The 16138-nt window shown below is 31.9% G+C and overlaps 1 protein-coding gene across 2 annotated transcripts in view; it reads right to left on the bottom strand.

The window, feature by feature from the left end:
* Nucleotides 1-16138, bottom strand: part of Rat1 (5'-3' exoribonuclease 2 Rat1) — a 118353-nt gene that overhangs the window by 41720 nt on the left and 60495 nt on the right. For both annotated transcript variants that reach the window (XM_075366434.1, XM_075366435.1), the window contains exon 19: nt 13201-13274. In XM_075366434.1, coding sequence (XP_075222549.1) covers nt 13201-13274 — 74 coding nt within the window. The remainder of the gene's footprint in view (nt 1-13200; nt 13275-16138) is intronic.

Here is a 16138-nt window from a genome sequence, read left to right as displayed (position 1 = left end):
GCAAATACTCCACAATTAATTGCACCATTTTGAAATGGATCCTTGGGAAAAATAATTTTCGTTGACTGGAAGTATGGGAAAAATTTATTCAAAAACAATTTGTGCCAAATATTTAATTTTTTTCTATTCAAAGAATCATAAATAAAGCATGCATGAAATAACCATTATTGTACTACGTAGTCAGGACCAGTGCACTTTAGAAAAGGTTTTACTATCAGGCCAAAAAAATTTGTATTGATAAACTAATTCCTATTCCACTTCCACTACTGTTGGAAAAGTCTCACACAAAGAATCTACATTCTTGTTTAAAAACAAGGAAATAAGTGTAAACACTAACACACAAGAAATACATACCTAACTGTAAATAAATTAATTGCTCCCTTGAAGACTCCACCTCTGTAAACACCAAGAATATCGTTTTTACTAATTAATACAAATTTTATGATGAATAAACAATCATTTAGCCACGATTCAGGAGCAAAAATGAATAACTGACTCAAACAAATTTGTGCATAAATCTAAGAGCAATGATTGATTCACTGACACTGGTTGACAGATGTCCATACATAATCTATCTTCACACTGTAGGCTATTCATTTTCTTGTGCAGCAGAAAGCATAGCCGACTGGCACTCTGCATCAAAGTCTTTCGGATCCATGCATGGTTGTTTGAATTTCTGTTATTTGCAAACAATAAATTTTCTATGAAAATAGATTTTTAGTCTAAGCCTCTTCAATTCAATCCTCAATATCACCCCACCCATTCAGTTAAAGAAAAAACTTCATTAAAATTTAAAGACAATAAAATACACCATTCCTGTGATATACAATAGGTACAAACATGAACGGGTGTGCGGAAAGTCCCTTTAACTGTAATAAATCCAGCTTAATTGGGCTCTACTGCTGCCATTCTCACCCCTGATATCGCTCACTGCTGCTAGAAAAGGTGCGAAGGATAAGCAGTGGTGGGGATCATCTGGTGGGTTCATTCATGATGGGATGATCTTAGTTGTCATATGTGGAATGATGGCAGATACAAGTACATTCATTACTGAAGAGCGTTTGTTGGCATGTGTAGGTTTACGAACATCCACACACTGGTAAAACAACTGGAGAACATTTTGAATGAGTTCTTTGTGGATTTTGGGAAAACATCACCATCACAGCAAACATTACTGGCATTGGAGAGAAGAAGAAGGCTTTTGCAACAGGAAATGTCCTTGATGCACTAAGCAGTGGGAAGCCGAGCACTCAAGCTGACATTTGTGCTGCTATGGAGGAACTGTTTCAATGATCACTGATGAAATCAGTGCGCAAATGTTCTGCAGAGTTAGGCATTCCAAAATCGACAATGCGAGACCAAATGCAGGACTTGAAAGTTAAATGTTTTCATACGGTCACAGTTAATGAGTTGGGTGACTAGGTCCTTGATTGAAATTTTTATGCAAGTCAGTTACTGCTTGAATGATTTCCAAGAGCAAATGATAAAAAAAAATCATGTTCTCAGATGAGTGCAATTTATTGAAACTCTTGTAATTGAAAGGTTTTTTTGAACATAAAACACTCCTCATTTTTTTAGGAATTCTAACACCATCTGCCTCATGTTATGATTTGGGCTGGGATAACAGCTGAACATCTCCTTGGTCCTAATTTTTTCAATGGTGCAGTTAATCAACACCATTACCTGAGAATGATAGAAGAGTGGTTGCTTCCAGAATTGAGAGCCAAAGGGATCACTGACATCATAACATTTCAGCAAGACAGTGCTCAGCAAATTTTGCTTTGAATTTCCACATTCAAAGCAAATGGCCTCTATGAAATTTTTCCCAATCGCTTATTGGACATAGATCAGAAGAGTTACTGACTCCATTGCCTTGGCCAGCAAGAGGCCTTGAGCTCACCCCAATGACAATGCACTCTGGGGTTTTGTAAAAGAAGAGATCCAAAAATGCAGATATGTCTACAATAAGCAGCTTCAAGATGCTGTTCAATAGCATTTTAAATGATCATCCTTAATATGCTGTTATCTGCTGCCCATGCTGCCCATGTTATATGATGCCCATGAAACAACCGGTCATTGAAACGCATATAACTGTGCTTTGAACTTGATCGAACCTACACAGATGTTTTAGTTCCATAGAAGGTAAGTTGCACCTATCCTAATAATTTCATAACTCGTGTAAAGGGATTTCCTGTCCATTTCATAAACATACAGAATTTTGCAACTGAGATTTATGTGTTTTTAGACTCTAGAAACTACAAATGCCAAACAAATAAAATCCTTTAATTGATTGATAGCAATACATACTTTCATCTATTACATTAAGGTAAGGTTATATTACATAAAGGTAATTTAATAACTTGAACTTTAAATTAATGTAATTTAATAACAAGTCTACTACAGACTTGTGTTTTCATGGATCAAAAAAAGAATCCACAACAGTAGTCAAAACATTTGTAAATAGCTAAATTTGATTTTGATGCTGAATAATTATTATAATTACATTACATATTTGTTTTCCCTATAACAGTTTTTATTATCTACATCCATTACAAATCAGTTTCAAAGGCTTAAATATATGAACCACCAATCTATCTAATTCTTCTACTAACCATCTGACTCACATTTACCTGTACAGTAACAACAGGTTGATGTCTACTTGGAAACTTATTTATGGATGAAAAATGTGTTTTGTAGAATATGAAATATAACACGCATTTGACTAATACTCAAACCCAAAATCTACTGTATGAAAGACAGACATTATCACTTTGCCAAGAAGATAGACAATTTATAATATATTTGTAATACATAATACAAAATATTTCAAAATAAATATCGGGAATTTTAAAACTATGTAATATTTCTTAAGTTATTTTTCATATACATTGATTAATTAAATGTGAAATGAAAGAGCTTCTCAAACAGTTTTAGCCGTGCGCAAGCTCATAAACTGCTTCCTGTACCTTCCACTTGAAATAGCTAGTAGTAAAGATGGCGACCCCCAACAGAAAGCATTCTGTGTTTTGCAGTTTGCAAAGTACAAATATGTAATTACTGTTCCATGTGTGTTATGTTGTGATCCTCTCGAGTGACAACATTTGCAGATAGTACAAACAATTTAAAACAACTGGTTGTATTTGTAAAGGGAAGAGTACAAGACAACCGAGTGTATCAGAAGACAATGTTGAATATGTAAGCGAGTCTTTTGTGCATAATCCTAGGAAACCCATTACTAAGGCTAGCCACAAATTAGCAATTCCAGTAATGTCTGTCTGGAAGGTTTTAAGGAAACACTTACAGCTGTGTCCTTATCATATACAGCTGTTACATGCTCTAAAGACTACAGATTATGATTTGCATGCTAGCTTTGCAAATGAAATGATGCACCATGATAATGAAGACTTTATTTATTGTGTCATATTTGGTGACAAATCAACATTTCATGTTATTGGAAAAGTAAACATTCATGACGTGCATATCTGAGAATCAGAAAATCCTCATGAAATATTGCAGTGTGAACGATACTCTCCAAAACTCAATGTTTTTTGTGTCTTATCCAGACGGAAAGTTTATAAACCATACTTTTTCATGAAGCAAGGGTGCCTGTAATTAACTATCTGGATGTGCTACAACTATGGGTCTTTCATCAACTGCAATACAAACCACAAACTTTATTGCAACAAGATGGTGCACCTCCTCACTGGCATAATGCTGTACATGATTGGTAGAATGAAATTCTCCCTGACTGCTGGACTGGTCGCCAGGGACCAGATGACAGGGCTTGTTTGCTTGGCCTCCACGTTCACCTAGTCTGACCGATGTGATTTTTTTCTTTGAGAGTTTATAAAGGATCAAGTGTATGCACCACTGTTACCAGCTAACCTATCTGACTTGAAACACAGGATTGAAGTAGTTGTCGCATCAATTTCTCTAGACTTAATGATTAAAGTATGGGATGAACTATAGGCTGAATGTGTGCTGTGTGACGAATGGTGCTCACATTGAACACTTACAGAAAAAACTGTTTAACTTGCTCTTTCAATTCAGGTATAATTTATCAATGCAAGTAAAACTTAATAAATGTTACACTTTAAACCAGTGCTATAATAAATGTTAACCCAGTGCTACCAACACAAGACATTAATATATCCTTTTCAGTTCAAAAACATGGCAAGGGTGTAACTTATTTTTTGATCCAACTCTCATATAAATACTAACTTTTCCATGTGCTTGTATAAAGAAAAGTAATTATTTATCAAAAAAGAAAAATCCAGCTTCCACATCTATAAAAACTAGACAACAGACCAACCATTTCTGCATAACTAATACGATACTTCAGCCAATTAAAAAGTTCCTTATGCTTCTGTTGTCACTTTTAATATCCTACTACTAAATCACTTAAAAGATTTTCTAAGAAATTTATTAAAGAAAAATTTTTTTTTTATATAACCAGTATTACTTTTTCAATGAATTTTTAAATATTACTAACTTTAAAAACCTAGATTTTCTACATATTTAATGATACTTAAAAAACAGTATGTGCTCAAATAATATCCAATAATGCCTTCTAAATTACCATCTCATCATTATTTTATTAATTTACCTTTACAAATATGAATCTACTACTACATAAATCTATTATTTTAGAATATTAATAAAAACCACACCACCTCCTTCTTTTTTAATTGACAGTGTATTTTGTGATTATGTTTTTAAAATACAGTTTCCTTGAGCCAATCTAATAGCTATCTTTACTTAGTATGTTTAAACAAATTATCACGTACTATATTATTCAAATACCAATTCTTAACTTATTATTAATTAAATACTTTCCCTTTCTACAAAAAAAAAAAAGTTTAAGATAAAAATAGCACTAAATTAAATTCCCTACAACTTTGCATCGACTTTCAAAAATTAATAAACAAGAAAAACATTGTTAGAAAGGAATATTAAAATTACAGTGTTTTAGACAAAGCACTGAACCAAATATAATGGACGGACATAGTCATTCAGAAAAGTTGGAAACTGAAATGAGGACCAGCTGAATAAATCATTGTTATAATCATGCCACCTGACTGACCTTTACAGTTTATATTTAAAGATAAGTTTAGATCCTGTCAAGGAAGAGTCAGAATTCTATAAAAAAAAACTTACATTGAAATCAATGTTTTCAGATCTTTTGGGATTTGAAAGTAATGACTTAGATGCAGTGAGTGGCATTCAAAAGAGTTACACATCTTCGTAGATATTCCTGGAGTATCGTAGTGAAATTCTGCATGGTTTGAGAAAACATTTCAACAAAAAAAATTTGACAAACTTGACAAAGCAATTGTTGTTTGGATCTTGGCTTTTAGTTCTTCATTTACAGCAGATCAATTACAACACACTTTGCTTTTAAAGTGACCCTACAAGATGAAATCACACACACACTGACATCAGGAGACTTAGGAGGCCAAAGAATGTCACAATTTCTTGAAATTATATAGCTGCAAAACAATCGGCATTCTGCAACAGTTATAAATATTTGTGCTGTGTATGATGTAGATCTAACTTTTGAAACCAGGCATTGACAATAATTTGTTGAAATGTCATGCGCAACAAAGTTGCTTCAAATTCATTGCTGAATTATTTCAGACATTACTATAACCTTAGGCTTAGTTCACATGATACGGTTTCGGTTCGGTGTTTTGCCTGATCGTTTATTTTGCCGAATCGAATGCTGTGTTCAAACGATAAGGTTTGGATTAGGTTTTTTGCCTGATCGTGCATTCAACTGATTGAATTCTGTGTTTTCCACACAGATCAGTTTTCCTTCACGCGTTCTTTATCCAGTCGTGATTGTGATATTGTAGAAGATATTGTAAACAATATAAACATGTTTTTTCTTTTGTATTGCTATCACCGCCGTCAACAAGAGTTAAGAAACCGAAATAAAAAATATTGGATACATCCTATTTTGAACGAAAGGTGTAGTTTTGGTGCCTTCCAAACAATAATGTGTAGACTCAGAAATGATGAGTTGGAATTTTTCAAACATTTCCGAATCTCGCAGGGTTCATTTGATTACCTATTAAGTAGAGTAGGGAAGGATCTAACGAGGCAGGATACGACTATGAGAAGGGGCATATCTGCAGAAGAAAGATTGTCGATATGTTTAAGGTAAGATTTTTTAATTATTTGCTTCATCAATACAAATTTTATTTCTTAAATTTGATAACTTACCTGTAAACAAAGTGATAAGAAAACCCCAAATTAATTTAAATAATAAAAATCAAGAAAAATATAATCATTTAGAATAATTAGTAAATAAAATAATCTGATAACTGCATGAAAAAAATTACAATGAAGATAAATCAATATCCGAATAATTAGTCTCTTGAGTCGTGCTAGACATTGGTGATGAACCCACCGAGTTGATCTAGTGGTTAACGCGTCTTCCCAAATCAGCGTTCAAGTCCTAGTAAAGCCAGTTATTTTTACATGGATTTGAATACTGGATCGTGGGTACCGGTGTTCTTTGGTGGTTGGGTTTCAATTAACCACACATCTCAGGAATAGTCAGACTGAGAATGTACAAGACTATACTTCATTTACACTCATACATATCATCCTCATTCATCCTCTGAAGAATTACCTAAACGGTAGTTACTGGAGGCTAAACAGGAAAAAGAAAAAGACATTGGTGATGACACTGGCGGCGAGTTACGACTATCAGTTACTGCAGTATTTGACTGAGGTAAAGATTGGTTACACGGCTCAGTAAAATAACCTACATTTTGCAAACCGCAATAGTTCATATTTTGTTGGGGTTGTGAATAAGTTTGAGGCTGAGAAATATTCGATTGTGCCATTGTGCTTCTTTTGATTCTTTGTAACAAACTTATAACACCTGACTGAAATTCCAAAATCTGGTCATCAGTAAGTGACGACAAGGAAGGCAAGAGGCTAGTAAAAAATGATAAATGGTGGTCACTTTGTGTATTAATTGTACCTTTAGTTGAAAGATTCATTTGATGTTCCATGAATTTTATCATTTTAGAATCCAATTCATAGTTCAGCAACGTCCTCCTTTTCTTTGTTACACCAGTGGAAACCGGTTTGGAAAACCGGAGGAAACCGGTTGTTGGTTGGTGGTCAGTTTCGCAGTTTTATTCGTTTTCAAGATATTCGCGCACCTCATTACTTTCTTCGTTTTTGTTGTCTGTACTTTCGTGGGTGGCTGTTGTATCCGTAATAATTTTTTTCAAAAAATTAATTTGTTCATGATACATATAAAAACGTGATGGTTTTGAAGCAGAACCAGTAGTTATTTGTTGGTTTTGTTTTTTCATGGATTTCATGGGTCACTTCCTTGGCAATATGAAGTTGTCAAGTCATAATAATAATAATGATGATGTTATTATGAAGTTGTCATAATAATGATATTATTCGTAGTAATCACGCTATTTTTTGTGCAACTATGATTATTTAATGTCGAAAAAGTAAGTTTTTAACATTATAAAGACTTATGTAAAATTGTTGTAATTTAGTAAAAAGAATAAAAAACTTCAACTTACAATATTGTTGTCTTTGCTATTGCTCCATAGCCTGGAACTCTTCATTCAACGCCATACATATTTCCCGCCAAGCTGATTCTTAATATGTTTGTCTTTATAGGATTCTAAAAACTTATCCCATATTGCAGGTCGTTCTCGTACCAGATCAATCAACATTTCGGTATTTATATTATTAATATCTTCCATACTATAAAATGGATACTATTACACAAAACTAATGAAGCAGGAGTGATCAAACTGCATCAACATAATGCAAAACGCCGACTGGTCTGTCCTTGCTGTACAGTACAGAAACTGTGGTGTGAACAGCGCTACTGAGATACAAGCGCCACTATCAAATGATTTGGTTATTTCACTGAATCTGTGAATACGGTTTCTGTTAGCAAAAGTGAATGTTAATTCCACCATATACAATGATTTTACCATATACAGTTAACAACCGAATCGTGTGAACGTGCTCATGCTTAATACATGCGCCACTACTACAGACCATGAAATAACCTATACGGGAAAACTATCGAAACCGTATCGTGTGAACTAACACTCATAGTGTAATGAGTGCCTGGTACAGAATTCTGTTGTGCCCAAAAACAACAATTTTTTAATTACCAAATCCTGTAAAATAGAAATGGGCTTCATCTGACATCCACAATTTGTTAACAAAAGCATTTCCCTTGTTTATATTTACAGCCATTTGTTCACATAATTGATGACACATTATGTGATCATTTGATTTCAGTTCCTAGACAATTTGCATCTTGTATCATTGGTAAAGTAAGTCCTGCAACAATACGCTTCAACTTTAAAGACTATGCAACTTTAAAGACACTCCACAATGATAAACTGAACAGTGTAGGCTTCTTATGACAGCAGCTCAAACAGTGCTGAAATTGTCTGGCATATGTATGGTCCACACACTACCTGGAGGTCTCTTTTTCATTGCTGAACCTCTTTCCTCAAAATTACAAATCCATATGTTAACTGCATTTGGTATATCCTAAATTAAATTCAGCTAATTTAAGTTTAGCGTGGCATCTGAAATTAAACTGGCAGGGAAATTGCAGCCTCCCACACTGTCATTATTTTAATAAAAAGCTTTGATGGAAAATGCATGTTGCGCACCTCTCCAAGTATCCATGACAACTAAATGGCAAGATGGCATAAGCTGACTTTTACAAGTTATTCAGTGCTGACACTCGCCCAGGACTACCAACAAAATTTCAAAATTCTGTTTCCCTAAAACTCTATATTGTATTATTTTATATAACTAGTAAAATAAATTCATGGATTTAAAAAGCTAATACATAAACTGTTAAACTAGTTTATTAATAAATTGTATTAAGCTTATTATGTTCGGATATTCATAAGTAGCTTTTATTATTTAAAGCATTAAATCTATCTTAAAAAAATTACACTGGCCTTTCTTTTTAACAACCAAATAAGCAAATTGAAAATAAACGATTCACCGTTTAAAAATACATAAATTCTTATGTATTTTTAAACGGTGAATCTAATTATGACCTCACTTTTTTCCACCACATGGATTTTTCACAAAACGGCTTCAAAATAATTAAAAAATTAAAAATTAATCTTTAACTAATTTAGAATTTATTTAGAGGTGATATGAAAAACAAAATTACTTTAAAATATCATTAAAACATAGTAAATATCATTAGCATTTTAAAATATCATTAAAACACAGTAAAATATTATTTATGTCCTCAGAAGTCCTAATGAAATCTTTTTCTTTTTATCTTGATGCTCCTCTTGGTGCTTTTTCTTCTGTTTTCACAGAGGGTCATCCCTTTTTAACATCCAACAGTAATCAGCTATCATGCTCACATTCCATCTCCCTCGGTATTTTCCTCTCAATCTCTTTCATGCATTAATGGAATCTTTCCCCTGCTCCTCACTTACTGCACAAAGATTTTCAGGAAAGGAATCGAGGTGCAAATCTAGAGAATGCACCTTTTAGTCATTTTACAATCTAATTTTTACAAATTTTTTTATCATATTTTTATAATCTTCACTTTTTTTGCTGCCAAGAAACTTAGTTACTGTACCCTTGAAAGCTTTCAAGCTTGTTTTTCTACTTCCTCCATTTTATATTCAAGTATTTCATCTTCCATAAGCTTTCTTATACCAGGTCCAACAAATCTGGCCCAGCTTCCTTATATCCGGCCCATGTTTTTGATAAATCTGGAAACTGACTGCAAAGATAATTGAAACTCTTCACCTTTTTTTTAATCGCTTCATTAACCCTAGTTTAATATGTAATGGAGGAAGCAAAACTTTGCTTGGCTCTATTACTAAACTTTATATTTCAATTTTTTTCATACCAAGTTTTAAAGTTTTTCTTAGCAACCATTTGTTTTTATTATAGTGCTGCTTTCCATCATGACTATACCACTTGCACAAAAAACATGAATGTTTGGTATAACTACTTTGTTGTCCAAGTATCAAAAAAAGTACTTTTAAATCGCCACAAATTGTCAAACCTTGATCCTTATACAAAAGTTTAACTGAAAGTAATTCAAAATTCTCATATTTTCAAATGAACAGAATGTCCAACTGGTAAAGAAGCATACTTATTACTTTCATTATAAGACAGAAGAACTTCCTTATGACTTGTTGTTTCTGAACAGTCTTCTGTTCAGAAACCTTGTAGTCAATGTGGAATTGCTCCATGAGTCCAGGTACATTATTACAGTAAACTAATGCATCTTCTAGAGTAAAATATTTAAGAAAGTGTTTTTCTCTATTCTTTAACCAGTAAAAAGAATTGCCAGGAACTAACAAATTTTTTTCCTTTAACCTTGAGACTAAAATTTTAACAAAATACTTAGAAAAAGGTTTAAGGAATCCTTAGGTTTCTTTAGGAAGGTTTTCATTTTTTCATTTTATATATATATATTATCTAATTTATCTGGTGATGAAGGAACAAGTACTTCTAGTCCACTTGGTACAAGATGTACTGCTGATTGAAGGTTCGGGTAAAAATGTTCTTTCCATTTTTACTTCCTTGTATGAAGTAAAGGAAGTATTGTGATCGTGAGAAATTTTGGTTGTCAGATTTCAACGAAAATATCCATTTGACCATCCCTTAATCCATTTTGACTAGTTTCAGCGTGATGTATGTACATAATTATCTCGCATACTCAATAGTTATTAGCCGTAGGATGTTGAAATTTTGGAGTTAGGACTGTTGTACCATCTAGTTGTGCACCTCCCCTTTTGATTGTGATCAACTGGACCAAAAGTGTCCAAAAAAGCCCAAAATCCAAAATAAAGATTACATTTTTAACTTTTTCTTAACTGCAGTAATAAGCCCTAATTAAGAGCTTTTAATGGATATATCATAAGTGGTATTTATTTTCATTGGTTCCAGGTGGTATTTATTTTCATTGGTTCCAGAGTTATAGCGAAATAAAATTTTAATTAATGGAATAATGGGATCTTATAAGGGGAACGCACATTGGTTTAAATCAGACTTCATATTCTTTTTTCAACTTTTTTTTTAATTTAAATTAAATTAAATAGATTAATTTACTAATAATTATTAACCTCCGATTTTCAAAATATGAAAAATATCGGAAGGTATTAGTGAAATAAAATTTGATGTACTTTTCATTTAAAAAAATGTGTATATATAAATTTAATAGGTGTACAAAGAAGTCATGTGGTGTCCAAGTCAGATTTGGTGAAACACCTGATTATTTAATATTAATTGAAAATTATAATTTAGAATCATAATATTTTTATTTATGTATTTATTTCAGTCTACTTAATAATAAATATCACAATAAAATTTAGTAACTTTCTCCTGTTTTTTTTTTTGTTTTCATTTTGTTGATGGTTACATCATAATAATTTAAAAAAATCATAGTATTAGATACATATAAGGCTTATATTTATTTAAAGAGTAATAAAGGGACTTTTATATTCTAACCTAATATTTCATGTAAGATTGTTGAATTAATAGTTGTATAAATATTTGACGTTAATAAAAACTAATATTTTAGCAATTGTTTAACTGTCCACTTTATTAAAGAATTGGAGGATCGTATCTCACTTTCAAATGAAATAAATTTAAATGAAGTGCAGCAAAAATGTGTATATGTAATTTAGTAAACGTACAAGGAATCCACGCAATGTCCACATCAGATTTTTTAAATTAAATCCCTGTATTATAAATGAACAAAAGTAAAAATCATTACTATAATTGAATGACCAAAGCGGAAAAACTTCTTTTTTTTCTTTTTTTTTGACCACTGGTAAAGCTAAACACACACTAACAAACCTCTTAAGGAGCCCAAGATTTGTCTTGATCTCCTAATTTCACATCAAAATATGCAAAATATAATTTTTCTACAAATTCTATAATGTTTCTTTATTGTTTTTTTGACAGTAAAGTTTCCACAGATATAATGAAGAGTCAGGCTCATTGACATAGCCTCTTGACGCCAATGGAATTTAATTTAAGAAAACCTTGTAAAACAAAAGTTATGTAAGATTACTTGTAAACTATAAGTATAGTTACTAGGAAAATATAAGTAAATAAAAAAAGTATAATATATTAAAGAAATATTATTAAAAAAAATTATAATATATTAAAGAAATATTATTAAAAAAATTATAATAAAAATTAAATGAATAAAGTTTGTCACAAACAAATGCACATCACAGTTTTAAAAAAGAACTGAACTTAATTTTTTTGCTAGAATAGCAGATGGTGGTGTAGGAAGGTACACATGCAGTAACAGGAAAGTGATCAGACATGTAATAACATGAAAGTGGATGTTATGCACAGATGTTATAAATCAATTACTGCTTTTAAACTTTTTATCATAAATCCCACTATATTTTTATTCAAAATATCAACTTCTTGCATTATCATACATAAAAAAATTACAATTTTTTTTTTTAAATAACAATTTTACAAAATGATCCTTTATAGGCTAACATCTAGAAATAGAATAAAAAATGGCATCTAAAATATAAAAAATCAAGAAAAAACCTTACATGACGGAATTTTTAAAACTTTTTCCCATTTTCAGTGTCAAAAAATCTATTGAAATGAGTAGATAAATTCAAAACAATTTTATCATCACAGACCTCTGTTATTATTCAATTGGTCATGATAAAAAGAGAACAATGAAAAAAGATTTTATATTTTAATGTGCATATTCAAAATTTTATACCAGACGATACCGATTTACAATGAGTAGTAAAATACCTTCAATATTCTATATTTACTCAAAATTTTTTCAAATCTTATAACTAATTTATATATTCATACAATATAATCCTAAACCCTGAGTATTATAAATGAAAATAATACACAAACAATTCCAGAAAAAACAAGCAAGTTATAAATTGCATAATCTTCAAATTTACAATCGATTCTCAGGAATTACCTTATCCTGCACAACATCTATCTTAAAACTATTGTAAAAAAATGTTAATATGAGATTTGCAAACGTATCTAAAAGTGTGGTTACTTATAGAGTATCTTAAGTATTAGATATAAAGATGTTATAGGGCTATAATTAACTCTTTATCAAATTCTGGATCTTTAATTAAAAATTTCATTAGACAAAAAATTAAGTTATTAAACAGAAATTTAAATGCAAGTACTTACCATGTTGAAGGCATGCAGGTGCGGGTACTGAACTGTAAATTCCAGGAGCAGTGTTTCTGTTAGGGGCAAAGTGACTGAAACATAAATAAAAAAATGAATTTATAAATAAAATAATAATTTATTAAAACTTATGAAAAAAAATTTTTATATATGTTTCATTCTAGCACCAGAACTCATACCAATGGTACAAAAAAAGCTGACAACACAATTGGACTTGCTCATCAAGCAGCTAAGCCGCGTTCTGGGAAAGTCCTATAACTTTTTTGTTGTTTCTTTGGTTGTTTTTTTTTCTTTGTTTTCAGGGTGAAAAACACTTTTACTTATCACCTGAACATGATATGTTTATTTAACAAAAACTGGACAGTTAAAAATTAATTAAAATATAAAAACCCCGACACGCAAAACTATGTCTTCAATGTGAAGAGCCTGTAACACATGCTAAAAGTAAAATAACAACACAGATATAATCACTGTATATATTTTTTTAAAAATAAAATAAAAAATAAAATCGCAATCTGCATTACAGCAAATGGGATGAATATTTGGAACACAGTAATTTATGCATTTGAATATAAAGAGACGGCCCTAAGAAATTGTAAGACAGAAGATAACAACACCTCACTATCACCCAGAAAAGCTGGCATGTTAACACCTAGTCTAAACGGGGTTACTTAACTATTTACCTTCACTTAGTTTTTTTTAATTTTTGTTTTGTGTTATAAGTATATCTTGTCCTCCTAGATTGAGTTTATTTTCTGAGATTTGTTTAATTATTTCTATTTTAAGATGAAGATTTTTTTCAGTTATTTTTTTTATGTTTATTTTATTTTTTTCTGCTTGAAAAAAAAAAAATACAGATACAATGCCGATGCGTGCCGCACAACAGATACAGTCCACAAGGATAAGGTGCACTGTCAGTCGGCAATCGCAGTGAACACAAACTGGTGCATTTGAGTCATCAGATATCCATGAGTGAACCTAGTAAGCCCTATTCGCAAACAGCAGATAATAACCTCGACAGTTATTTATGCATGAGGAGCTCCTAGGTGAAAAGGGCAAAGCCCTTTTAAGGAGCTCTTAATAGGGCAAAGTTTGTTGTCCATGGTAGCTTCCCATTCACTTTGCCGCTCATCATTTACCATCCTCTTCAGGAAACAGACGAGGTTGTTAGAAGCAACACGATTGGTGAAAGGAGACTGGAAACAAGCCTTCTTTACTACACTCACTATCTATGTGCTTACTGCCTGAAATTTCTATATGGTTGGGAATCCAGCAGAAGCTCACTATTACAGCTAGTCATTTGCAAAATGACACAATGAATCTCACAGACAACAGGGTGTCTAGAGTACATGGCATTAATCATCTGCAGGGCACTCATGGAATCTGAGCAAAGAAGAACATGTCAATATTTTGGGCTAATTATATGTACGGCCTTCTTGAAGGCATACAGTTCAGTAATGAAAATACTGGTGATGTTGGGAAGGCTAAACATATATGTTTTGTTGTCAACAACAAAGCAACAACCAACAAAATTAATGTTTTTAGAGCCATCTGTATAAACTAACAATTGATTTCATGCTACTTATAATATTGCAAAATTCGTTCTTTAAAATAACTGGATTTGTGTTCTTTTTATTATATTGACAAATTTCAAAGCAGTAATTAACATGAGAGGGCTGCCAAAGAGAGTAATAACATGGAACAACAACAGTAAGGCCTGCAGAAGGCAATTGCATACTTAGAGCTGAGAAAAGGCTCAGAAAAGGTTGTTTCTGATGTATGGCTTACACACACAACTTAATTTAAAATATTTATAATTTTATTTACAATATTTTTTTTCATTTATTTAATCCGATGAACTAAAGTGCATGCACATACTGTATTTATTTTGTACAAGTGTAGCAGTACTAGTGGTGACAGTCAGCACTAACTAAGGTAATGTAATTTCACAACTTACATAGACTAAATTTTAATTGTACTGGTTGGCAAACTGGTGTAGTTTAAGGCTTAATGCATCACGTACAGAGTCAACCAGGCGATCCAGCCAGACTGAGTTACTTTTTTACACTATAAATATCATTCATTTATTTAATTCTAGATAGGTAGGTTCTATAGCAGACAACTACAACAGCATTTTTTAGGGTGGGGATGCGATTTTTCAAAAAAATTTTTTTTTGAAAATAATGTTATTTTTTAATTGTTAATAATAAATGTGCCTAAGAAAAATATGACCTCAATTAGGCAAAATCTTAAGAAACTGAGGACCTTGCTCCATAGCCTCACTCCCTTGACCTTTTAAGTTGAAAATTTAATGGCATTACTGCCCCATATATAGAAGTAATCTGACCAAGTTTGTTCAAAGTCGGTCCAGTAGCTCTGGAGATATAAGGTGATTTAGAGGCCAACACCAAACACATACATTAACATCCAGAAAATTTCCAACCAGGTTTTTGGTTACATAGGTTCAAAATGTCAAGATCCAATGAAAATCAGATATGCCCAAATTGGCCCAATTACAATACTTTCCCTTCTAGAGCTATAGCACTAGTGGGAAAGTAAAATGGTAATCATGAACTACCTATACCTTTGTACCAGGTGGAGACCAGACCCGCTTTTTAAGTTTAACTCAAGTCCCCACCCTGCAACAGGTCACCACCTCTGCAGCAAACAGCCACCCTGAATAATTTTCGGCCACACAATAGCAAATAGTTTTTCAATACAATTTTCATATACTGAACAATGTTATGTTCCACACTTTTTCCCCCTTTCCTGTAATAATGAAGAAACAGAAGCAGAAAATTTAATCAAAACTACCTATACCTACAAGGTAGATATATTTTCCTTTCTTATACTAATATCAAACACTTTTATGTGTTAATACTGATGCTGACATTAACATTACTGTATCTTACAACTGACCACTGGAAGACAATAGAAA

Source organism: Lycorma delicatula, chromosome 5 (genome assembly GCF_047948215.1).
Source record: "Lycorma delicatula isolate Av1 chromosome 5, ASM4794821v1, whole genome shotgun sequence".
Lineage (NCBI taxonomy): Eukaryota > Metazoa > Arthropoda > Insecta > Hemiptera > Fulgoridae > Lycorma > Lycorma delicatula.
This window is presented reverse-complemented; position numbering and strand designations above follow the sequence as displayed.